Genomic DNA, 27052 nt, shown 5'->3' on the forward strand with positions numbered 1-27052 from the left:
TTATCATGAACAAAAAATATCACTATAGCTGTTTACTAGATTTTAATGCACCATCTGCTGCAGCAATATGTTCAGAATAGGTCTGTAATCCAGAATTATGCAGCTCTTGAGAGGGCGCTAAACTATTACGTGAGGGAACAAGTGGGAGATGTGGGAAAATGCAGCAATAATTCTTTAAGAAAAGAGAAAAGTCTGACAAACTCAAACTATGTAGCTTTAAATTCATTATTAACAGTTCAATAAAAATGGATGAGGGAAGCAATGTGATTCCAAGTATAGACTGTCAGTTTAAGTGCAAGCTTGAAGATAAATAGCCTGTAACTCTGCAGACTATTCCACTTAAAGAACATGATTTCTAAGAAGATAATTGCAGAGATATATAGTATATACACCAATAAAAAGGCTTCCCAATTCAGGGAATGTGAATGCCATCACTGCTAACAGCATCAACATCCACAAATAAATCAAACCACAACTGAATTGGAATAAATGAACAAAGATTAACATTGAACAAAATGGAATCACGTTGTCTTCAGGTGCAAAGAAGGGAATAAGAATATATGGGAAAAAAAACATGTACTGAAAGACCAAAGAGGATGCATAAGAGAAATCTAAAAATACAAAGAGTAATATTCTGCTAATGTATCCTTAAAAAGAGAATTGTTGACTCTGAGCTGGGACCTCCAGCAGTGTTGGTCGGAATGTATTTGTAAAGGGTGGATAGTGGGGATATTTAATGTACTTCAGAGTTTACTAAAGACAACATTTGGGAGGAGGGGTTGGACTGTGATTTGGTTAAATAAAGAGAAAGGGTCACCCAAGATAACAGAACACCAGGACTCTAAGTTGCATCCACAGGAAGTAGCATGGATCTTAGACATTAGAAGGTCTTGGTGTTTCTCTACCTCCCTGGGTTCTGTCCCTGCTCCTGTTCATCACACATACTTGGCATTCAGACTAGAAGAAATAAATAAATTTGTAATGAACTCAAGGTAATGCAGTAAAATACAATGAAGATGCACTGATATTAGGATAAGGCAAAGGCTGCAGGTAAAATTCAGTGAATACACAGAAGTACATTTTGGGGGGGGAAGGTTAATTACATTTTGAGCGGAGAAAGTTGAGTGGTGAAGGGCTAGATTTCACAAGACAATAAGCAGATGTAACATTGAAGTAGAACAGACTGAAAAGATACAATGGTGAATCAATGCAAGATATTACTTTCACTCTAATGTATCTTAGAGATACTGTAATCTCCAGACTTTAACGGTGTGACAGTATAGCAAAGGTATATCATGAAGGTCCCCAGTATGATTGTGGGTCTTTTCACATGAACAGAAGAATCTAAGCACCAATATGACAAAAAGGGTTTTAAATTTAAGAAATAAAACATTTCCCAATGATTGAGCAGTCTAGAACAGGAAGACATGAATACAAGATTAGAAGATTTAAAAATAGAGGTGAAACATTTACTTACAAATTCTGAGATGCGAATCTGCAGAATTTACTCAAGTTATAACCAAAACAAAGTCAACATTTCAGAATAGTTTAAAAAGGTAATTGAAGGATTTAGGAACAGGGGATCTGAGCAAGCAAACAGTGTTACAGCTACTCATATGAAGGACAAACAAACAGATTGGGCTAAATATCCTGTTCTTGTGTTTTGTTTACTCTGCTCAACTTTGTCATTTTATACAATGCAGACATTGCTATGTTTTTCTTCCTGTTTTCTTTCTGCACCTTGTAAAAAAGATCAGCATATTGTTCAATTGTGCCTAAGCCTCCGTATGTTGCAAGGCAGCAATCAGTACAGGCTTGATACATCCACCAAGAAACACTTACTGGTGTTCTCCTTACAGTGGCAAGCCATTAAACTCAAAGCTTCGACTAAAATGTTTTTCTAAACTTCCCCAACTCAAAGCCTTGTGATGGTATTACCTGACAGGATTTGGTTTAAGAACAGTTTGCTCCGGATGTTCAGGGGTATCCACTTTCAGAGCATCTTCCAAAAGTCTAGAAATTACTTCATGCGTTGGACCTTTTTCTCCAGAACAAACAGGATTCTTAACTTCCTGAAGGAGTACAAGATGTTTGCTCTCAACCTGGCACAGTCTGGCTTCCAGGCTGGTGCACTAGGAAGACGGAAAGAAAAGGAAACAAAATCAATATTTGCATTATCTGCATCTTAAATTTTAGATATTTTTCAATTAACAAGACCATCAATCATAGCTATGCTCAATGGAAAGGCGAGGATTACACAGTTGCAAAATTTCTCTCAAAAGAATTGGAAATACAACTTGTCCAAATCCATACAGGACTGAAAGAAACCCCAATACAGTACAGCATACTTGGCCTGAATCAAAATTTAACCAGAAAGCTAACATCAGGATAAAGTTCAGCTAAATACCCTGATTTTGAAGATTTGGGAACATTTCTTGGACAGATATAACTTTATTGCAGCTGAGATGTGATACTATAGGTATAAACTAAGGCTACATCCACACTAGACCGGATAATTTTGAAAACGCCGGTTTCGTGTAAAAACTATAGGTGTCCACACTATGTGTTTTTAAAAATATCTCTGTCCACATTGAAACGGAGATTTTGGTGAATCTCCTCCTCCTGCGCATGCGCAGGACTCATCTACCGTAAACAAACGACATGTTTGGTGTCGAATCTCGCCGTAAACGTTCACGTTTGTGTAGTTACAGACTAGAAAAACTTAAAACAACGGACAGCTGTTGGCTCTCGCGCAGGAGAACTTAAAAGTAAAAAAAAAACAAATACTGAAGCGTATGGAGGCAACCGACAGGGAGTTCACGGACAGATTGACCAGGCTGACGACAAACATTGAAAAATTGACTAACTTTGTTGCATTAATAAAGCACCTTGTTAAGTGTATAAAACATGTCTGCATCAGTATTATCTTGTATTTCCATACAATGTTACATTAGGCTGTTACACATCTATTGTCAGAGAAGTACTTGCATAAATAGGTAAACCACCTTCATACCAGCAAGGACAGAAAACAGGGCAAAGTGAATATACTTATTTATTCAGTAAGTTATGGGTCAAAGTATTTGGTGAGTACATTTCTAACTCTTCTGGCGTCAGTCTCGTTGCCATCTGTTCTGAAATTGTTAAGTTGTGTTCAAGAAAACAATGAAATAGAGCGCTGCTGTCTGACAGCGTTTTCAGAAGTCTCCGGTTACCCCGTCGACACTGATCCGGCCAATCCGACGTTTTCAAAAATACACACTTCAGAGAGTGTTTCTGAAGAGCTCCGGTTTCGGGGGACGAAAGCGCCGTTTTAGTGTGGACGGAGGGTAAAAATGAAGAGAAAAAGCTTTGGATTTATCTGGTGTAGTGTGAATGTAGTCTAAAAGCCCCTGTCCAATAAAACAAGTTAGTCTTCCACAACCCTCACCTCCGTCCGCAGAAAACAGTTCAAACAGGACAGGAAGCCCAATGGAATGTTGTTCAGGGACAAAAGAGCTTGTTCATAAAGCAATTAATCCCCTACAAATGAGGGGAAGATCTGATCACTACAGAGAATGTAGCCGCTACTACTAAGGAGCTCATTGAAAACAAATGACCTTTGAAGGGATTTGACACATTGTTTGAATCAAAGGACAGCTTTGTTATAATCAGCTACTAATGGGCAGGGGATCTCATCTCAGAATGATGACAGACAAGAACTGGTAGGAAGACTAGATACGCTTAACAGGGAAAATTGTTATCTCAGATTTACTGCTACAATATTGGATCCTTGACCTGAATAGTTACACTACCTCTACAGTGTTGGCTTTTACCACATAAGTCCAGAACTTAGTTGGTTCTGGCAAATGTGTTTTTGCATTTAACCTGAGGTTATATCAGGACAAGGCATTACAAGCTTGGAGACAGTCACACACAGAATAACCATCAGGAAACCAAATAAAATCATGTTAAACACTCAATTCATTTGACTAGTATTACGCGGGCCAAACCACTGCTCTTCAGTTTACCTTTATTACTTTTCTCAATTTCAAAAATAGCTTTAAATAATAAATCATCTGACTTATATTTCTTCCTTTAAAAGTGCCCCGTCAGTGAATACAGACAATAGATTTTCACTAACCTGTCTTCACTGTTCCTCACATGTCTTCCACCCTCCCCAATAAACCACTGATTGGATGCCTGCCCACCACACCCCGCCTGATGTACCTAAAAACCTTTCGAACCACACCACCACCAGTGACCAAGTTCCCTGAGCAATTACTATATACCCCAATTCTTCACACTGACTATGTTCCAACCTTCTCGGTAGCTACCTCTGACTCCTAACCACTGCATTGCTCTGAAGACTTCTCTCCTGTCATCAGCTCTCTGTTATCTGAAGCTCGCACCCCTTCAATCACAATTCTTTCCCTTTCCCTATAATCTTTCAAGCCCAAGGACCTTGCTCCCAACCACGCCAGTCCATCGAGACATAGAACATTACAGCACAGAAACAGGCCTTTTGGCCCTTCTTGGCTGTGCCGAACCATTTTTCTGCCTAGTCCCACTGACCTGCACCTGGACCATATCCCTCCATATACCTCTCATCCATTTACCTGTCCATGTTTTTCTTAAATGTTAAAAGTGAGCCCGCACTTACCACTTCATCTGGCAGCTCATTCCACACTCCCACCAATCTCTGTGTGAAGAAGCCCCCCCCCCCCATGTTCCTTTTAAACTTTTCCCCCTTCACCCTTAACCCATGTTCTCTGTTTTTTTTCTCCCCTAGCCTCAGTGGAAAAAGCCTGCTTGCATTCACTCTATTTATACCCATCATAATTTTATATACATCTATCAATTCTCCCCTTATTCTTCTACGCTTCAGGGAATAAAGTCTTAATCTATTCAACCTTTCTCTGTAACTCAGTTTCTCAAGTCCCGGCAACATCCTTGTAAACCTTCTCTGCACGCTTTCAACCTTATTAATATCCTTCCTGTAATTCGGTGACCAAAACTGCACACAATACTCCAAATTCAGCCTCACCAATGCCTTATACAACCTCACCATAACATTCCAACTTTTATAATGTGATTTATAAAGGCCAATGTACCAAAAGCTCTCTTTACCACCCTATCTACCTGTGACGCCACTTTTAGGGAATTTTGTAACTGTATTCCTAGATTCCTCTGTTCTACTGCACTCCTCAGAGCCTTACTATTCACCTTGTATCTTCTACCTTGGCTTTTCCTTCCAAAGTGCAATACCTCAAACTCCATCAGCTATTTTTCAGCCCATTTTTCCAGCTGGTCCAGATCCCTCTGCAAGCTTTGAAAACCTTTCTCACTGTCCACTACACCTCCAATCTTTGTATCATCAGCAAATTTGCTGATCCAATTATCATCCAGATCATTGATATATATGACAAATAACAATGGACTCAGCACTGATCCCTGTGGCACACCACTAGTCACAGGCCTCCACTCAGAGAAGCAATCCTCCACTACCACTCTCTGACTTCTTCCATTGAGCTAACGTCTAATCCAATTTACTACCTCACCATGTATACCCAGCCACTGAATCTTCCTAACTAACCTCCCTTGCGGGACCTTTTCAAAGGCCTTACTGAAGTCCATGTAGACAACATCCACTGCCTTTCCATCATCCACTTTCCTTGTAACCTCCTCGAAACATGACCTACCACACACAAAGTTGCGTTGACTCTCCCTAATAAGTCCCTGTCTATCTAAATACTTGTAGATCCTATCTCTTAGTACTCCTTCCAATAACTTACCTACTACCGATGTCAAATTTACCAGCCTATAATTTCCCGGATTACTTTTAGAGCTTTTTTTAAACATCGGTACAACGAGCTATCCTCCAATCCTCCGGCACCTCACCGTAGATACCGACATTTTAAATATATCTGCTAGGGCCCCTGCAATTTCAACACTAGTCTCCTTCAAGGTCCAAGGGAATACCCTGTCAGGTCCTGGGTCCTGGGTCCATGGACATTATTGGGTGTTGGGTGATTTAGATAATCTGAAAGGCTGACTAGACATTTACAAGATTTAGAGATGCTTTGTGGGACCTCTAAATGGCTCTGCCATTCAATAGATCTTTCACATCAGTGTGATATTCTTGCACCAGCCCTATATTCCTTGATTCCCTTAAAAGCTTATCAGCTTCTATCTTACAAGCCTCCACAGTCTTTTTGGATGACAACAATTCTACGCCTTGCATTTGTGAATGATTAACTGCTCATTCTGAAACTGTGACCTCCCTGTGTCAGGACACCTCAGGCAAAAATCGTCCCTGCATCAACCTTGTGGAAAATTTATGTTTCAATAAGATTAGTTCTCATTCCTCTTAAATTTCCTGAATTAACACCATATTCCTTGATATTCCCAAAATGTTTGTGCACATCTTTGACCTCTAACTCAGATCATTCACCTTGTCCCGATCACATCTCTTTAATCTACTTCTGTCAAAGTTAGAAATGTACACAACACTGCATTGGAATAGAGGCTATGAAGAGAAACAAAGTTCAGACTTATGCAGGAGTTCAAATTGTAGACAGTCTTGGCACCATCCTACTCTGGCTTTGACTTATGCAGCAGACACACGCACGCACGCACGCACACAATGACCAACTTCTACAACCCTCATCTCCTTAACTTGTTCACACTACAAACAAGAAATATTATTGTTAAGAACATCAATTGTAAAACAAATTGTTTCATAAAGTACAGGTTTTCTAGTTCTATGGTTTCTAGTTCAACTGTGCTATTTGCAGATAGACAGAGTGAAGGATAATTTGCTGAACTCCAATCACCAAATAGAAGAATGTTTAAAAAGGGTTAAATAATGATGAGCATTTCTAGATTGCATCTTAAGCTACCCAAAGACTTAACAGGAAAGAGAAAATTGCAGATCAGTTGCTGCTGTACAGAAATACGGGAAAAGGAAAAGTAAGGTCTCAATTTAATCAGAATAGGGGCATTGAAGAGCAGTATTTCATGACCAAAAAGCTGTGATGGTGAAGAATTTACATTGAGAGGACAAATAATCTTTCAAGAGAAAACTCCATTACTGGGTGTGTAAACAAGGATTAAAGGCATCCAGAAGTGTTCAACTCTGATTAGTATTTGTCATATTTTTTGTCGTGTATTTTACATGAACAAAATTTTAGTGTGCATACTAAATTAAAGCAAAGGTAAATGATAGCTGCCCTTAACACCTACAGTTCACATATGGGTATTGAAAATATATAACTTCATGAATCCAGGTGCAAGTATAGTGCATTTTAAATACCTTTGCCTCCAGTGCTTTTTCTCTGTTCTCAGTATTTCTCTTTAGCACAGAAAGTTCTAAGATTTCCTTGTTCAGGAATTTATTCTGTGTCTTATAACCCTGAAGGGCATCCTAGAGAGAAAAATATTATAATATCACAAAATTTTAAAATATTACAACACTTCAGACAGTCCAAGTAGAAACTAATTGTGTCATTAAGATGACCAAGCTGAGGAAATCTACTATTCTCAGGGTCACATTCAAGTCTAAAATCTGACACTTAACCTGAATCACTTTAGTCACAGTACAAGTGATCTATTTCACTCAATGGAAAAACTATAATTTTTGCACCATTTGTTTCGAAGGTTTAAAAAAATATCATGAACAAATCTAGCTTTTGTCCATTTGCAGCCATTCAAGAAGGGATCAGTATAATCCACAGGATTTACTGGTCTCACCAAACACTAGGGGGATGTCTCTTTTCAACAGACAAAATATATGCATCTGGTACACATAAATCAGCACTCCTGGTGTTACAGTTTCAAAACAGATCACAATGCCTACTGTGATAAATAATGCACAATTTCATAGAACATAGAATAATACAGCACAATACAGGCCCTTCGGCCCACAATGTTGTGCCGACCCTTAAGCCCTGCCTCCCATATAACTCTCCACCTTAAATTCCTCCATATACCTGTCTAGTAGACTCTTAAATTTCACTAGTGTATCTGCCTCCACCACTGATTCAGGCAGTGCATTCCACGCACCAACCACTCTCTGAGTAAAAAACCCTCCTCTAATATCCCCCTTGAACCTGCCATCCCTTACCTTAAAGCCATGTCCTCTTGTATTGAGCAGTGGTGCCCTGGGGGAAGAGGCACTGGCTGTCCACTCTATCTATTCCTCTTAATATCTTGTATATCTCTATCATGTCTCCTTTCATCCTCCTTCTTTCCAGAGAGTAAAGCCCTACTCCCTTAATCTCTGATCATAATGCATACTCCCTAAACCAGGCAGCATCCTGGTAAATCTCCTCTGTACCCTTTCCAATGCTTCCACATCCTTCCTATAGTGAGGTGACCAGAACTGGATACAGTACTCCAAGTGTAGCCTAACCAGAGTTTTATAGAGCTACATCATTACCCCGTGACTCTTAAACTCTATCCCTCGACTTATGAAAACTAACACTCCATAAGCTTTCTTAACTACTCTACCTACCTGTGAGGCAACTTTCAGGGATCTGTGGACATGTATCCCCAGATCCCTCTGCTCCTCCACACTCCCAAGTATCTTGCCATTTACTTTGTACTCTGCCTTGGAGTTTGTCCTTCCAAAGTGTACCACCTCACACTTCTCTGGGTTGAACTCCATCTGCCACTTCTCAGCCCACTTCTGCATCCTAACAATGACTCTCTGCGATCTTCGACAATCCTCAACACTGTCCACAACACCACCAACCTTTGTGTCGTCTGCAAACTTCCCAACCCACCCTTCTACCCCCACATCCAGGTCGTTAATAAGTGGACAAGTGTTTCAAGTGGAACAAGAATACCTTATTGAGATGCCAACAGCAGAATGGATGGCAAACTGGTTGCAAAACTGGAGTTACTCACGAGTAAGGTTGGTGGATGAACAGCAGTCTTGGGACCACTACAGCCTGATCTACCAGTCATGGCTGATCTCGGTCCCAACTCAACTTTCCTCCTCACTCTCCTTAACTATTGATTCCCCAGATGTAATCAAATACAATATCAAATTTTCCCTACAGAAGAGTTCCATGAAAGGAGGGGCTTGTTAGCTCTGAAAAATTAGGACAACATGCAGGCACAAAACAAGTGAAAAATAGGTATAAAAATGCTAAATAAATTTCAGTACAGCTAAGTGTCTGCTGGTATAGTCTGTCTCAAAGAATAAGGCAACATACTTTTTGGAAAATAGAATGCAAAGTAGTTTGTAAGAGCAGATCCAAATCATAATAGAAATGTAAATTAAAAAACAAATGTAAAAAGTTCAGGCAATAGGACTTACTTCTAGATTAATGTAATTTAGAAGCAGGGTCTTTATATTGATCCAGTACAGTACCTTGGTACAAAACTACACTTAGAGGCCATGGCCAATGTACATCCTAAGTCTATTCATCTGCCATGGGTCCATTTCCTCAACATCTCCAGTTTAATTTGTTAACTTCACCAAAATGCTCTTTGTGGGAATTCTTTCAATGGATATTTGCTTCTACAACTATTTCTTACTCCTCTCTAAGATGGTTGCCTACGATTCCTTGCCCAGCCTCCACCATCAGTGGGAAAAAAAACTATATTCTATTCCCATTAATGTCTTTTCAAAAGAGCTCAATCAAATCATTCCAAGATCCTTCTTAATCTCGATTACTAAATTAGTTTTATGTAACCTCTGTTCTCAATTGTATCTTTTAAACTCTTATGATATTCTAGTACATCTCACTAGCATTGAGTTTCTAAGCCAATACACTGAATTATTAGAACACATTTTCCTTTTAGAACAAATGATTGTAAGAGAGGTCATTAAAATTGAGTTATATTGTGCAGAGACACAAATGTTTTCACTTGGAAAGGGAACAAAGACTAGAGATCATCAACAGGAGAAGTTTATCCCCACTATTGATATAAAGGACAAGAATGCCACTGCAATTATTGTCCATTCCTAATTGTGTCTATACTGAGGCAGTTAAAAATCATTAATATTAGTGCACCTATAAATACTGTTAGAGTTTTTTGGGTTCAGGTCATTTACATGTAGCAAATGATTTTGACCCGGACCACCAATCTTCTGTTCCTTGACAATGTATTGTGGATTTAATTTATAACAATGCATTTCCTAAAAGCTGTGAATTCCAGTTCACAGACCATGCTGGCATCTATTGGATGAATGTGAACCAAAGTGTGAAGTTTGCATGTAGATTCAAAGAAAGCGTTATCTATACTTTGTAAATATGGAATTGTCCTTTGTGTTCAGCACATAAAATACCAAATAAATGTATTGTGGATTCAGTTTGGAACAATGGATTCCTAAAAGCCCAGTCCAGATGCTGCTGGTGCCGGTGGGATGGATGTGAACTAGTAGGTGTGAAGTTTGTGTGTAGCTTCAAAAGAAAGCATTATCTAAACTTATAAGTATGGAATTGTCCTTTGTGTTTAGCAAATAAATATGGAGCCCCACCTTGGGCCAGCAGACCTTTCCACCAGAAGTGTCTCCATAAGATACCTTGTTTTGTCGAATAAAGGGGCTGCTTTGTATCTACCTGTGACTCTCCCTGGTGATTTCATTCACGCAACAACAAATACATCCAATAAGAAATTACTAAATAAGCTAGCGAGTGGCAGAACAAATCTGGCTCCATATGGAATGATTGATGCAAATGGCACAAATTTAATGGAAAGCAAGTTAGTGAAGTACATGAAGGATACATTAATATATGGATGGATAATCAATAGTATAAAAGAAAAAAAACACACTTCAAATGTTGGACATGTACAGTAAGAAAAACAGAATATGCTCATTAAACTGAGCCACATCTACAAAGAGCGATCAAGCTTTAATGCTTCAGGTTAATGATCTTGATTAGAATCTGGTGGTGACCTAAATGGACTATTTCTCTGCTGTAACCATCATGTGAAAAATGCTGATCTGAAAAACAGCATTTGGGGATTTATACAGGAAGAGAAAAGGACTTAGAAATACATTTTATTGAGGGCATAATGTAGCATTCAGTTTGGTAATACTGAAGTACAAAAGTCTGAATTAAATTAATACCTTTAGCCTGTCCAACTCCTGCAGATCCTTGTTAACAATGGGGGCACCTGATGTCACACCTTGAGGCGAGTGATTGTTCTCGCATTCACTGAGCTGTCGCGATAACTTCATAATCACTTCATCTTTGGCTTGGATGGTTTCTCTGAACATGTTAAGCTGATCACTCATCCCAGTAAATTTATCTTTAAGTGCTTTGATTTCTTGCTCCATGCGATCTTTTTGCTGGTTAATGTGGTCCAACTGCTGGTTCAGGGCCTGTATTTGGTGCTCTTTCTGATGCAAACGCTCTGTTATACCGTGATCGAGAGAAGCATAAGCAGTATTCAGGGAGTATTTTTCCTGCTGAGAACACTTCAAAGTCTGCTGTAACAGGCGTACCAGCTCCTATAAAAGCAAACAAATCAAATTCATGGACCTTTGTTTTTAAAGTCTGCTATTCAATGCAAAAATTTAATATACATATTTCTATAAACCTCCGTAGTTAGGATTCATTATAGGTCAACTGACATTTAACCAGGATATTTATTATACAAACTTAAGTTACCATCATTCCAAGGGATCAATTTTCATTTTTAACAAGAAAAAGACATTTGAGTATAATGCATTTGGAATTTTCTAATGGGCTAATCCTATCACAAAAATATATTTTCACAATTAAATAGTGCTCAATTAATTAGCAATTCTGATCAATTTTAACCTATAGAAAGATTGATTCTGTTTCAACCATTTCAAATCAGCAGACACTAATATTTTCATGAAGTGCAATCAATAGCATGACTATTAAAAGGGAAATGGCTACAGATGATACTTGCACCCAGTTCCAAAGTCTAATCCCACTCCCACATCAAAGAATGTTACACTTGTAGCGAATTACCTGACCAAAAAATACTCTTTTTGTATTGAAGATTCATCTTTTCCCTCAGTGCCTACATCACCTTCTTTACTCTTAGAAGATTCGATGAGCGCCTCCACACAGACCTCCTTATTCCTTTCTCATTTCCTCATTGCTCATTTCCTTTTCACTTCACCTCATCTTACTATGTCAGCATGGTTCTAACTCGAGTTACCATCGTTTTATAGATTGCAGACATTTTTGTAATTTTCTCGCACATTTGTTTCTCTCTTCTGAACTATCTACTGACCCATAAAGTCTCTGCCAAAAATACGCCAAGCAAACTGACTACGTGCACGAACGCACTGAATATCTATGCATGACATAACTACAGCTGCTGGATGGTTATCTTTGGCACTATTCCTAACTCAAAAGAGGAATAAAAATACCTCTTTATTAAATTACTGTATGTATTTCACCATAGTGTAGTATCCACTTGGTTTCTATCACACATTTTTCAATCACTCCTCTTTCTGAAAGATGTCCTTTCTGAATAGAGTTGCCCTTGAGCTTGCAATACTCCAATCTGAAGCCATTTTTGAAACTTTCTACTACCAGTAATGAAAATAAATTCAATCCTCCACCACACATTTTTTATTTGACTAATTTATGCAATTTCTTTCATCACATCAATGTGCCTCAAAATAATTTACAGTCAATTACTTTTGAAGTTGAGTCATTGATAACACAGGGTATACAGCAGCTAATTTATGCACATCAAGTTCCCACAAACAGAATGAGATAATGACTATATAAGCCTGATAATGCCCTGAAGAAAGGTCTCAGCCCAAAATGTCAACTGTTTGTTCATTTCCATGGACACTGCCTGTCCTACTGAGTTCCTCTAGCATTTTATGCATGTTTCTTTGGATTTCCAGAATCTGCAGAATTTGTTGTGTCAATGACTATATAAACCTGTTTTTATGTTGACTGAAAGGTAATATTGAAGGTCAACTGATTACTATTGTTTTCATGTTTAAAGAAACCAATAACTTTGTACTTCAGTGACTATTGTCAAATTAAGTAAACAAAATGCAAAGCAGAACTCTGTCTACTTGAACAGCCCCAATTAATACTGCCCATTTTGTGCGTCCTCTCATTCCTCACCAAACCGTAGTCCATTATTGTCCATTTCTGTGGTCTATCCTCAACAGGATGAGAAAGATTCTGGTCTCCGATGGCTACTTCTTTGTAACCAGCAGGTTCATTCATTTAGGTTTAAATTCAGTTCTCACATAAGTCTGTAAATCCTGGTTGCATGCAGGGCTTCAAATGAAAAAATTTCTGAAGCATCAATTAAATTTTTTTCAAAAATGGGTAGTTATTTCCCTTTTTTTTTGCCCTCTGATTTACTATGCACCATTTCTGACAATAGAGCTGAGTAGCCAAAATAGAAAGTTTTCTGGAAAGCCAGGACTGCTTCCCACAGCTCAATAGAACCAGAAGCAAGTACTCCAAAATGCCCTTAAATTTTTCCACCAATTATTATAGATTTTCTAAAGTATGAATTATCAAGCCCTCAAGAATCTTTGAATTATGTCCATATCACTTACACTTGAATTTTGCAGCTACCGTAAGTGGAAAACAATGAAAATCATAAGTAACACCAAAAGACTGTGTTTTCTGTTAGGCCTCACTCACCTTTTGACTGCTTAGGTCTTCCTTCACTTTGTTCAATTCTTCTTGTTGTGCTTGGATTCTCAATTGAATCTCTGTTGAAGGCTTTCCGTTGGTAACAATCCATTCTACAGGAGACGACTCACTACTATTTCGGGATTTTGATGTTCCGATCATGTCTTTCAAGAATGGCCGTTTAGATCTATGAGACGTTTTTGCAAAATCAAAAGTAAATGCTGATCCTGCAGAAAATACAGACGTTGTTCCAAATGTTACCAATACTACTTAAATATTATAACACAGCTCAGAGATTTAAGTAACAAAGAATTTCTAATATTAATGCCAGTCTTATTTTTAAAAAATTGCTCTGAAAGCATTTTTGGCGTTGAATACAAAACAACAAAAACAATAAAATCTACAATTTCACTTTACTTTCCCAAAACTTCACAATTATACTCACTGAACTCCCCAACAGATTCTCAATTCTCTTTGCTTGAGTCCCAACACAATGCTCAACTCTACCTTCAAGCTTATTTAACTAACAACATTATTAGGTAAACAGTAACAAAACTAAATCAGCAAAAAATAAAATTCACCTGCAACATTTAAGCCATCTGTGAATTCAACAAAATTACACAAGAAAATGATAAATCCATTGAAGTTTGTATTCAGAAGACAGGTCTCTCACATCTGTAGTGCCTTTTTTGGAAAGCAACCATACCCACTCCCATATCACTTATTGCCTATTGCCTTGCAGGGTCTCCACCATGTACCTTTCCAACTCTCTTTTAAATTATGGATGGAATCAACTTCTTTTATTTTTCCTGTATCAGTGTTCCAGCTCCTAACACTTAGTAAAGGGAATATTTGAGTTCTTTTGCCTGTCTTCTGAAATCCAAGCTCCGGTTATTGAACTACTTGTCAACTTGTTTTACTCTAACTATTCTTAACAAAACATAACATTGTGAAAGTCTCTAACCGGGTTGCCTCAATTAAACAGCCAGAGAGCACAAGAAAAGCTAAGTTCAACAGACCACTCATTTGGCAACTTGTGAAAAAGAACAAAATTAATCTGAAGTTATAAGGAAAACTCAGCATACCGGCTGATGACAAATAATGATTCAGAATGCTAAAGGCACACACACAGTAAGAGCTGTACAGAGATTCCAAGGTTTTCTCCAGCTGATCGTTGTACATCTTCACTACAGTTTTCACAATCTTTGGAAGGACTTGGCAGTCCAAACAGGTCGGGTACTTTTAAGCGCATTAAGATTCATCACCAACCACCAAGGCAGATTGTTGGGGGGGTTGGAAACATATCAACTCCTGCCTGAGAAGTGACATAGATCCATTCCAATTTGCCTACCACAGCAGATGCTATCTCATTGGCTCTTCACTCAAAACTGGAACACTTGGACAGCAAAGAATGCACTTTATTCACTACAGATTGGCATTCAATACCATCATCATCTCAAAACTAATCAATAAACAACATCTTGGTCTCAATACCATCTTGTGCAATTGGATCCTTGATTTCCACACTAGCAGACCATAGTCAGTACAGATTGGCAGCAACATCTCCTCCACGAACTCCAGCAGCACAGGTGCACCTCAAAGCTGTGTGCTTCGCCCCTGCTCTACTTGCTTTACACTTGTGACTGTGTGGCTAAGCACAGCTCCAATGCCATATTCAAGTTTGCTGACCACACCACTGTCGCGTAGGCCAAATCAAAGGTGATGACGAATCAGCACATAAAGTGGAAAACAACATCATCTCACTCAGTGCCAGCAAGACCAAGGAGCTGATTATTGACTTCAGGAGAAGGAACCCAGGGGTCCATGAGCCAGTCCTCATCAGAGGAATAGAGGCAGAGAGGGTCAGCAACTTAAAATTCCTCAGTGTTGTTACTTCAGACGACCTGTCAGGAGTCCCAGCACACAAGTGCAATGATGAAGAAAGCATGGCAGCACCTTTACTCCCTTAGGAGTTTGAGGAGAGTTGGCACAACATCCAAAACTTGGACAAACTACTATAGGTGTGTAGTAGAGAGTATATTAATATCACAGCCTGGTATGGAAACACCAATACACTGAATGGAAAATCCAAATAGTGGATACAACCCAGTCTATCAGGGTAAAGCTCTAACTACCGTTGAGTACATAAGTACATCTAGATCAGGGGTCGGCAACCCACGGCTCCGTAGCCGCATGCGATTCTTTCATCTCTGTGCTGCGGCTCCCTGTGGTTTGTTAGTTTTTGAAATGTAATTCGAAATTTGAAGATTATGGTGATCTTGTACAATCTAAAAACGTTGTGGAGACCCCACTTCCTGGCACATCCGAACCGGCTCACAACTAGCCACCGTTCCAGCTAAGGGAGATAGCCTACGGGGGTTTGTGAGTACGTGTCTTTTGGAGCACGGAGATGGGTTGAGGAGGCTTTAAATCAAGGCTGTTTAGTTTGAATAAAGTTACCTTTGACTGCAGTGTCTTTATTTTAACGCTGCGTGTAGCGCTACAATGTGTTTTTTATTGCTATTAATATACATCACCACTGCCAATGCCTGACACCCGCCAGTGCGCGCTTTCTTTGAATTCTTCGATCCATGGTAGGCTAACTATGGAGTAACCTTCAACCCAACATTTTTTTTTCGGAGTTCAAAATGTTTTTGTTGCATGCAGAAATGTAATTTCGTTTTCTCTGCAGGAGTTCATCAATTTCATAAATGCAACACATTATAGTTTGTTTATACATAGCATAAAGGCAAAAAAAACCGTTGTATGCAGTGTTATTTCATTTTAAATGTCAAACGGGTTTTGTGGCTCCCAGTGTTTTCTTTTCTGTGGGAAATGGGTCCATATTGGCTCTTTCAGTGGTAAATGTTGCCAACCCCTGATCTAGATGAAACACCATTGCAGGAAAGCAGCATCCATCATCAGGGACCCGCAACATCCAGGACATGCTCTCTTCTCGCTGCAGCTATCAGGAAGAAGGTACAAGAGCCTCAGGACTCACTCTACCAGTTTCAGGAACAGTTATTACCCTTCAACTATCAAGCTCTGAAACTAAAGCAATCTCCCAGATGTATGGATGGGCCAGGGTCATAAGATATCAGAGGAATTGAGACAGATTGACATTAGGAAAGAAACTGTGATGAGTAGACTGGTAGGACTGAAGGCTAATAAATCCCCGGGTCCAGATGGTCTGCATCCGAGGGTTCTAAAAGAGGTGGCTCAGGAAATTGCGGATGCATTGGTAATCATCTTCCAATGTTCCTTAGATTCAGGATCAGTTCCTGAAGATTGGAGAGTGGCTAATGTTATCCCACTTTTCAAGAAGGGAGGGAAGGAGAAAACGGAGAACTACCGCCCTGTTAGCCTAACATCAGTCGTGGGGAAGATGCTTGAGTCCATTATTAAGGACGAAATAGTGGCACATCTAGATGGCAGAAATAGGATTAGGCCGAGCCAGCATGGATTTACCAAGGGCAAATCATGCTTGACTAATCTGTTGGAGTTTTCTGAGGGTGTAACAAGGATGTTAGACGAGGGTAAGCTAGTGGATGTTGTGTACCTAGATTTTCAGAAGGCATTCGATAAGGTGCCACATAGGAGATTGGTGAGTAAAATCAGAGCTCATGGCATTGGGGGCAGGGTTTCAACATGGATAGAAAACTGGTTGGCAGATAGAAAGCAAAGGGTAGCAGTGAATGGGTGTTTCTCGGACTGGCTAGAGGTGACTAGTGGGGTACCACAGGGCTCTGTATTGGGACCACAGCTCTTTACGATTTATGTCAATGATTTAGATGAGGGCATTGAAAACTATATCAGCAAATTTGCTGATGATACTAAACTGGGTGGCAGTGTGACATGCGAAGAGGACGTTAGGAGAATACAGGGAGACTTGGATAGGCTGGGTGAGTGGGCAGATACTTGGCAGATGTCATTCAATGTGAATAAATGTGAAGCTATCCACTTTGGAAGCAGGAACAAGAGGGCAGAGTATTGTCTGAACGGTGTAGAGTTAGGTAAGGGAGAAATGCAAAGAGACCTAGGAGTCCTAGTTCACCAGTCAATGAAGGTGAATGAGCAAGTGCAACAGGCAGTGAAGAGGGCAAATGGAATGTTGGCCTTTGTTACAAGGGGAATTGAATACAAGAGCAAGGTTGTCCTTTTGCATTTGTACAGGGCCCTGGTGAGACCACACCTGGAATATTGTGTCCAGTTTTGGTCTCCAGTTTTAAGGAAGGACATTCTGGCAATTGAGGAAGTGCAGCGTAGATTCACTAGGTTGATTCCTGGGATGGCAGGGCTGTCTTACGCAGAGAGATTGGAGAGATTGGGCTTGTACATGCTGGAATTGAGGAGATTGAGAGGGGATCTGATTGAAACGTTTAAGATAATTAAAGGATTTGATAGGATTGAGGCAGGAAATATGTTCCAGATGTTGGGAGAGTCCAGTACCAGAGGGCATGGATTGAGAATAAGAGGTCAGTTATTTAAAACAGAGTTGAGGAAGAGCTTCTTCTCCCAGAGAGTTGTGGAGGTGTGGAATGCACTGCCTCGGAAGACGGTGGAGGCCAATTCTCTGGATGCTTTCAAGAAGGAGCTAGATAGATATCTGATGGATAGGGGAATCAAGGGATATGGGGACAAGGCAGGGACTGGGTATTGATAGTGAATGATCAGCCTCGAGGGGCCGAATGGTCTACTTCTGCACCTATTGTCTATTGTCTATAAAGTGCATTAGTTTCACTTGGCCCATCATTGAAATGTTGCCATAACCTACTGGCTCACTAACAAGGACTCAATACTTATTGCTTATATATTATTATTCTTTCTTTTTGTATTTGCACAGTTACTGTCTTTTGCACACTGGTTGAAAACCCAAGTTGGTCCAGTCTTCCAGTGACTCTGTTATGGTTATTATTCTATCATGAATTTATTATGTCCACTGAGAAAATGAATGTCAAGATTGTACATGATATATATGTACTTCGATAAATATACTTTGAACTTTGAATAATAGCTTCTATATTTCATAATCAATTCACTTATCAATGCAAATTTTGAAATTTCCTTAGCACAAACTCCCTTGGTTATTTTGTTTCCTACTTCATCCAGTTTACAGTAATATTTACATGAACAATACAATGAAAATTAACTTTGATCAGAACAGTTTCTGAAGGCAGATTGGTAAAAATGCTTAATATGATGTACTGCAGATCCCTTATAATTACATGTATTCATTATCTCCTTGACAGATGAAACATTTTGTATTCAATACTACTTAATTACATCAAAATTTAATCATAGAACGATCACATCAATGTTGGTTATTCAGCAGGAGCCTTTGCATAACTTTAGGGGCTACGCATTGGCACAGCTAATAGAACTTCTGCCTCACAGTGCCAGAGACGTGGGTTTGGGTGCTGTTTCTGTGGAGTGTGTGTGTTTTCCTTGTGACTGTGTGGGCTTCCTCTTAGTAATCCTGTTTCCTCTAATATCCCAAAGACATGCACACACAGATTAACCGGTGAATGCAGATCACAAGGAATGCACACCAGCATCTTTATTTTCTTAAAGATTGGCATGTCATCGAACATAAGACCATAAGACATAGGAGCAGAATTAGGCCATTCAGTTCATCAAGTTTGCTCCACCATTCCATCATGGCTGATCCTGGATCCCACTCAACTCCATACACCTGCCTTCTCGCCACATCCTTTGATGCTCTGACAGATCAGGAAATGATCAACTTCCGCCTTAAATATATGCACCAACTTGCCCTCTACCACAATCTGTGGCAGAGCATTCCACAGCTTTACTACTCTCTGGTTAAAAAAAATTCCTCCTTACCTCTGTTCTAAAGGGTCTCCCCTCAATTTTGAGGCTGTGCCCTCTAGTTCTGGATTCCCCCACCATAGGAAACATTCTCTCCACGTCCACCCTATCTAGTGCTTTCAGCATTTGGTAGATTTCAAAGAGATACCCCCACCCCCCCACTCACATTCTTTTAAATTCCTGTGAGTACAGCCCCAAAGCTCCTCATATGTTAACCCCTTCATTCCCAGAATCATTTGCATGAACCTCCTTCAATGACAACACATCCTTTCTGAGATATGGGGCTCAAAACTGTCTAATGTCTTATAAAGGCTCAGCATCACCTCCTTGCTTCTATATTCTATTCCCCTTGAAATAAATGCCAACATCGCACTTGCCCCCTTTACCACAGACTCACCCTGTAAATTAACCTTCTGGGAGTCTTCCATGAGGACTCCTAAGACCCTCTGCACATCTGATACTTGAACCTTCTCTCCATTTAGATAATAGTCCACACTATTGTTCCTTTTACCAAAATGCATATTCATACATTTCCCAACACTTCCATTTGTCACTTGTTTGCTCATTCTTCTAATTGTCTAAGTCCTGCTACAATTGCATTGTTCCCTCAGCACTACCCACCCCTCCATCTAGCTTCGTATCACCCGCAAACTTTGCCACAATTCCATTATCTAAAACACTGAAAAACAATGTGAAAATTAGCAGTCCCAATTCTGACTCCTGAGGAAGACCATTAATCATCGGCAACCAGCCAGATGATTCTTTTATTCCCACTCACTGCCTCCTGCCTGTCAGCCATTCTGCTATCCATGCCAGTATCTTTCCTATAATGCCATAGGATTTTATCTTGCAAAGCAGCCTCATGTGTGGCACCCTAAAAAACGTCTTCTGAAAATCCAGGTAAATGAAATGCAATGCTTTTCCTTTGTACACCCTGATTGTTACTTCCTTGAAGAACCCTTAACAGATTTATCAGGCAAGATTTCCCTTTACAGAAACCATGCTGACTTGAACTTATTTTATCATTAGCCTCAAAGTACCTTGAAACCTCATCCTTAATAATAGACTTCAACACTTTCTCAACCACTGAGATTAGGCTAACTGGCCTATAATTTCCTTTTGTTTGACTTTCACCTTTCTTAAGGAGTGAAGTGGCATTTGCAATCCTCCAGTCCTTCAGGAACATGCCAGAATCAAGTGATTCTTGAAAGATCATAACCAATGCATCTGTTACTTCTTCAGCAACCTCTCTCAGGACTCTGGGATGTAGTCCATTTGATCCAGGTGTCCTATCCACCTCAAGACCTCTGAGTTTGCCCAGCACTTTTTCCTTTGTAATAGTTATGGCACTCACTCCTGCTCCCTGACACTCATGGACCTCTGGCACACTGCTAGTGTCTTCCACAGTGAAGACAGATGGAAAGTACCATTAAGTTAATCTGCCATTTCTTTGTCCCCCATTACTACCTCATCAGCATAATTTTTTTTTTAATTTTCACCTTCCTTTTACTCTTCATATAACTGAGGAAAAACTTTTGGTATACTGCTTTATATTTTTGGCTATTCTACTCTCATATTTCATCTTTTCCCTTCTTATAGGTTTTTTAGTTGCCTTTTGTTGGATTTTAAAAGCTTCCCACTCACTTTTGCTACCATATATGCCCTTTCCTTGGCTTTTATACAGTCCTTAACTTCCTCTGTCAGCCACGGTTGCCTACCCCTGCCATTTGAGAACTTGGTCCTCTGTGGAACATATCTATCCTGTGCCCTGTGAACTATTCCCAGAAACTTCAGCCACCTCTGCTCTGCCATCATCCCCACCAGAATCCTCCTTCAATCCACCTGGGCAAGCTTCTCTCTCACTAATAAACTTCTACAGATGTACTGTTGGAAGTATCCTGTCTGTTTGCATCATGGTCTGGTACAATAGCTCAAAGGCACAGAAACATGAGAAGTTATAGAGAGCAGGAGAACAGCCTAATACATGAGAGGCACATTGTTCCCCACCATCAGCAGTATCTATACGAGGTCCTATCTTAAAAAATCAACATCTAACATTAAAGATCACCCACCATCCAGGCCATGCCATCTTCTTGCAACTACAATTGGGCAGGTAGTATAGAAGCCTGAAGTTCTACACCACCAGGTTCAAGAACAACTACTTCCTGTACCCTTCAACTATTTGGTTCTTAAACCAACTTGCACAATCCTAATCATTATCTCAGTTTAACAACACTATGACCACTTTGCCCTACAATGGATTTTGTTTGCTTAAACTGTATTCTTTCTTGAAAAAATACTTAAGTCTAATTTGCTTTTCTTGTGTATGTTGCTATGTGCTTGTGATGCTGCTGCTAGTAAGTTGTATTCGTGAATACAACAGTAAACTCGACCTTGATTTAACCTACAATATGTAGGTGAGTGGAAGAAATCTAGAGTAAATATTTGGAGAAGGAAGTCTGAGAATCAGAAAGGGAGTGCTACGGAAGCCATTTCGATTTTTTCTTCTCATCGGGGTTAAGAGAGGCTGGACTGCACAGGCATGTGACGTCGGGCAGTGAAGCGCAGAAGATTTAAAAGGACAGAAATCCTGATTTGGGTTTAATTTGGAGAAGGGAGTGCTACAGGAGCCATTTTGATTTTATCTTCTCATCAGGGTTAAGAGAAGTGGGACTGTGCAGGCGTGTGACAGCTGGCAGTGAAGTGTGGTAGATTTAAAACGAACACAGCCTCATACAGCGGGCAGCAGAGTGAGCTGGGAGTAGAGTGAAGGCTTAAGGGCTTTGGCTCAACGGGCTTAGGCGGAAACAGGCGAGGCAAGGTAGGTACCAATGACATAGGTAGGAAAAGGGAAGAGGTCCTGAAAGGAGAATATAGGGAGTTGAGAAGAAGGACCGCAAAGGTAGTAATCTCAGGATTACTGCCTGTGCCACATGACAGTGAGAGTAGGAGTGGAATGAGGTGGAGGATAAATGCGTGGCTGAGGGATTGGAGCAAGGGGCAGGGATTCAAGTTTCTGGATCATTGGGACCTCTTTTGAGGCAGGTGTGGCCTGTACAAAAAGGATGGATTGCACTTGAATCCTAGGGGGACCAATATCGTGGCAGGGAGATTTGCTGAGGCTACTGGGGAGACTTTAAACTAGAATGGTTGGGGGTTGGAAATCAAATTGAAGAGACTAGGAGAGAGGAGGTTAGCTCACAAATAGAGAAAGCTTGTAGACAGTGTGTGAGGGAAGGTAGGCAGGTGATAGAGAAGTGGAGTGCTCAGACCAAAGATGTAGGGGAGAAGGAAGAAAAAGCAGATAGTAAAGTTGTTTGCACAGAGGGTAAGAGGTGAAGAATTCCGGAAATGCATTTATTTTAATGCTAGGAGCATCTTAAGAAAGGTGGATGAGCTTAGAGCATGGATTGATACCTGGAAATATGATGTTGTAGCTTGTAGTGTTCTCATTCAGGTGTAAGAACTCTGAACTAAACACCAAGTTTAAATCGTAGTCAATGAGGGCATGATCGCAGTAAGATTAACCGTTTACTGTTCACTCTTCCACATTAACATATGGTGAAAAGGCATTGCTTTTATGATGTTTCTTAGTAGAATGAAAACTTTTCTCGCGTCAATCCTGCATACACAAGCTCCCTCCTTCCCGTTTCTCCAAACCGGTATTTTCCCACAATACGCACCGAAACAGGGTCTGACATCATCACATGCCACAATACATCACAGACAACAAATTTACTTTCAACAACCTTAACTTTAACTAGAAAATAATTACAAACGAATTACTAAAGCGAAAATGTAATAAGGCTAAACAAATGCCTTAAGGCAACACATAGCTATTAGTGAAACATGGTTGCAGGAGGGGTGTGATTGGCAACTAAATATTCCTGGATTTCGTTGTTTCAGGTGTGATAGAATCGGCGGGGCAAGAGGAGGAGGTGTTACATTGCTTGTCAGAGAAAATATTACAGTGGTGCTTTGGCAGGATAGATTAGAGGGTTCATCTAGGGAGACTATTTGGGTGGAATTGAGGAAGGGAAAGGTGTAGTAATACTTATAGGGGTGTATTATAGACCACCTAATGGGGAGTGAGAATTGGAGGAGCAAATTTGTAAGGCGATAGCAGATATTTGTAGTAAGCACAAGGTTGTGATTGTGGGAGATTTTAATTTTCCACACATAGACTGGGAAGCCCATACTGTAAAAGGGATGGATGGTTTGGAGTTTGTAAAATGTGTGCAGGACAGTTTTTTGTAGCAATACATAGAGGTACCAACTAGAGAAGGGGCAGTGTTTGATCTCTTGTTAGGGAATGAGATAGGTCAGGTGACTGAGGTATGTGTTGGGGAGCACTTTGGGTCCAGTGATCACAATGCCATTAGTTTCAATATAATTATGGAGAAGAATAGGACTGGACCCAGGGTTGAGATTTTTAATTGGAGAAAGGCCAACTTTGAGATGTGAAAGGATTTAGAAGGAATGGATTGGGGCAATTTGTTTTATGGGAAGGATGTAATAGAGAAATGGAGATCATTTAAAGGTGAAATTTTGAGGGTACAGAATCTTTATGTTCTTGTTACGTTGAAAGGAAAGGTTAAAAGTTTGAGAGAGCCATGGTTTTCAAGGGATATTGGAAACTTGGTTTGGAAAAAAAGAGAGATCTACAATAAATATAGGCAGCATGGAGTAAATGAGGTGCTCGAGGAATATAAAGAATGTAAAAAGAATCTTAAGAAAGAAATTAGAAAAGCTAAAAGAAGATATGAGTTTGCTTTGGCAAGTAAGGTGAAAATAAATCCAAAGGGTTTCTACAGTTATATTAATAGGAAAAGGATAGTGAGGGATAAAATTTGGTCCCTTAGAGAATCAGAGTGGACAGCTATGTGTGGAGCCAAAAGAGATGGGGGAGATTTTGAACAATTTCTTTTCTTCGATATTCACTAAGGAGAAGGATATTGCATTGTGTAAGGTAAGGGAAACAAGTAGGGTAGTTATGGAATCTATGATGATTAAAGAAGAGGAAGTACTAGCGCTTTTAAAGAATATAAAAGTGGATAAGTCTCCGGGTCCTGACAGGATATTCCCTAGGACCTTGAGGGAAGTTAGTGTAGAAATAGCAGGGGCTCTGACAGAAATATTTCAAATGTCATTAGAAACGGGGATGGCGCCAGAGGATTGGCGTATTGCTCATGTGGTTCCATTGTTTAAAAAGAGCTCTAAGAGTAAACCTAGCAATTATCGGCCTGTAAGTTTGATGTCAGTGGTGGGTAAATTAATAGGAAGTATTCTTAGAGATGGTATATATAATTATCTGGAAAGACAGGGTCTGATTAGGAACGGTCAACATGGCATTGTGCATGGAAGGTCATGTTTGACAAATCTCATTGAATTTTTTGAAGGGGTTACTAGGAAAGTTGACGAGGGTAAAGCAGTGGATGTTGTCTATGTGGACTTCAGTAAGGCTTTTGACAAGGTTCCACATGGAAGGTTAGTTAAGAAGGTTCAATCGTTAGGTATTAATATTGAAATAGTAAAATGGATTCAACAGTGGCTGGATGGGAGATGCCAGAGAGTAGTGGTGGATAACTGGTTGTCAGGTTGGAGGCCGGTGACTAGTGGTGTGCCTCAGGGATTTGTACTGTGTCCAATGTTGTTTGTCATATACATTAATGATCTGGATGATGGTGTGGTAAATTGGATTAGTAAGTATGCAGATGATACTAAGGTAGGTGACGTTGTGGATAATGAAGTAAGTTTTCAAAGCTTGCAGAGAGATTTAGGCAGTTAGAAGAGTGGGCTGAATGATGGCAGATGGAGTTTAATGCTGTTAAGTGTGAGGCGCTCCAGTTTGGTAGGACTAACCAAAATAGGACATACATAGTAAATGGTAGGGCATTGAGGGATGCAGTAGAACAGAGTGATCTAGGAATAATGGTGCATAGTTCCCTGAAGGTGGAATCTCATGTGGATAGGGTGGTGAAGAAAGCTTTTGGTATGCTGGCCTTTATAAACCAGAGCATTGAGTATAGGAGTTGGGATGTCATGTTAAAATTGTACAAGGTACTGGTGAGGCCAAATTTGGAGTATTCTGTACAGTTCTGGTCACTGAATTATAGGAAAGATGTCAACAAAATAGACAGAGTACAGAGAAGATTTACTAGAATGTTACCTGGGTTTCAGCACCTAAGTTACAGAGAAAGGTCGTATAAGTTAGGTCTTTATTCTTTGGAGCGTAGAAGGTTGAGGGGGGAACTTGAAAGAGGTATTTAAAATTATGAGGGGAATAGATAGAGTTGACGTGGATAGGCTTTTTCCATTGAGAGTAGGGGGGATTCAAACAAGAGGACATGAGTTGAGATTTAGGGGGCAAAAGTTTAGGGGTAACATGAGGGGGAACTTCTTTACTCAGAGAGTGGTAACTGTGTGGAACAAGCTTCCAGTAGAAGTGGTAGAGGCAGGTTTGATATTGTCGTTTAAAAAAAATTGGATAGGTATATGGACAGGAAAGGAATGGAGGGTTATGGGCTGAGTGCAGGTTAGTGGGACTAGGTGAGAGTAAGCGTTCTGCATGGACTAGAAGGGCCGAGATGGCCTGTTTCCGTGCTGTAATTGTTATATGGTTATATGGTAAGTAGAAGGAATGTGGGGAGAATAAAATGCGATTAGTGTAGGATTACTGCAAATGAGTGGCTGATGATTACTGGGCCATAGGGCCTGTTTTTTGTGCTCTATCTCTGTGACTGTGAGAGAGCAGTGGGATAGTTTTGAAGGGAAAGAACATTTTTAAAACAGGAGTTTGTAGTAAACATATTTCCAAAGTTGAAAAATGTACTAGAAAATAGAAATAGAAACTTCATGAGCAAGCAATTAGCCTGAGGAAACAGAGGACAAATGAGCGAAACCAAGAGATTTTAGGTAAGAATGATTCCAACAAAGTAAAAAATCTAATTATAGATCTTTTTGTAGTAACAGGAAATACTTCAGTAGGGCTATGAGTATCGCAATATTAAATAAAAAAAATTCTACAGTCATCTTTGGAAGAAAAAATAGTTCAAAGAATTATTCACAAAAATAATCAGAAATATAAAGAGCAGATCTCCACAAACATTCAACAGATGTTTCTTTTCAATGAATTTTCTGCTTTGCAGTATTACATTTCCAAGTTTTCTCCATTTCTCCTTAAAGTTTACAGGAATTTGGCTCAAATTCTTCAGGAGACTTTCATTACGTGAATGGCTAACTTCACACTCAAGCAGCAAGCAAATTAATCATTGATGGTACCCCAATCCAATCACATCTTTGACAGACTTAAAAAGAATCTTTTCAGAAGTCACAGGTCCAATAGAAAAACACAACTAAGGGGAAAGAGAATAATTGTCATGGTCAAGAAAACCAAGTATAATTTATAAATAGCTATTACAAGGGCAAAGAGACAATTTTGAACGAGGTTGGAGACAACATCGGATGTACGACAACTCTGGAAAACATAATGCTTGCAAAACATTACTTCCAACAAAGTGAAACCCAAAAGCAAGAATGGCAGCGATGCTTCACTACCAGATGAACTCAATGCTTTCTATGCCTGCTTTGAATGAATAAATATAACTACAACTGTAAAGATCCCTACTGCACCCAGT

The 27052-nt window shown here is 39.7% G+C and overlaps 1 protein-coding gene across 1 annotated transcript in view; it reads right to left on the reverse strand.

Annotated features, from left to right (window-relative positions):
- tbc1d2b (TBC1 domain family, member 2B) overlaps window positions 1-27052 on the reverse strand; it is a 109818-nt gene that overhangs the window by 23281 nt on the left and 59485 nt on the right. The window contains exons 5-8 of the mRNA XM_059946015.1: window positions 13596-13813; window positions 11063-11446; window positions 7292-7402; window positions 1939-2132 (exon numbers count right to left, since the gene is read on the reverse strand). Of these exons, the coding sequence (XP_059801998.1) occupies window positions 1939-2132; window positions 7292-7402; window positions 11063-11446; window positions 13596-13813 (907 nt within the window). The remainder of the gene's footprint in view (window positions 1-1938; window positions 2133-7291; window positions 7403-11062; window positions 11447-13595; window positions 13814-27052) is intronic.

The sequence above is a fragment of the Hypanus sabinus genome, chromosome 21 (assembly GCF_030144855.1).
Source record: "Hypanus sabinus isolate sHypSab1 chromosome 21, sHypSab1.hap1, whole genome shotgun sequence".
Classification (NCBI taxonomy): domain Eukaryota; kingdom Metazoa; phylum Chordata; class Chondrichthyes; order Myliobatiformes; family Dasyatidae; genus Hypanus; species Hypanus sabinus.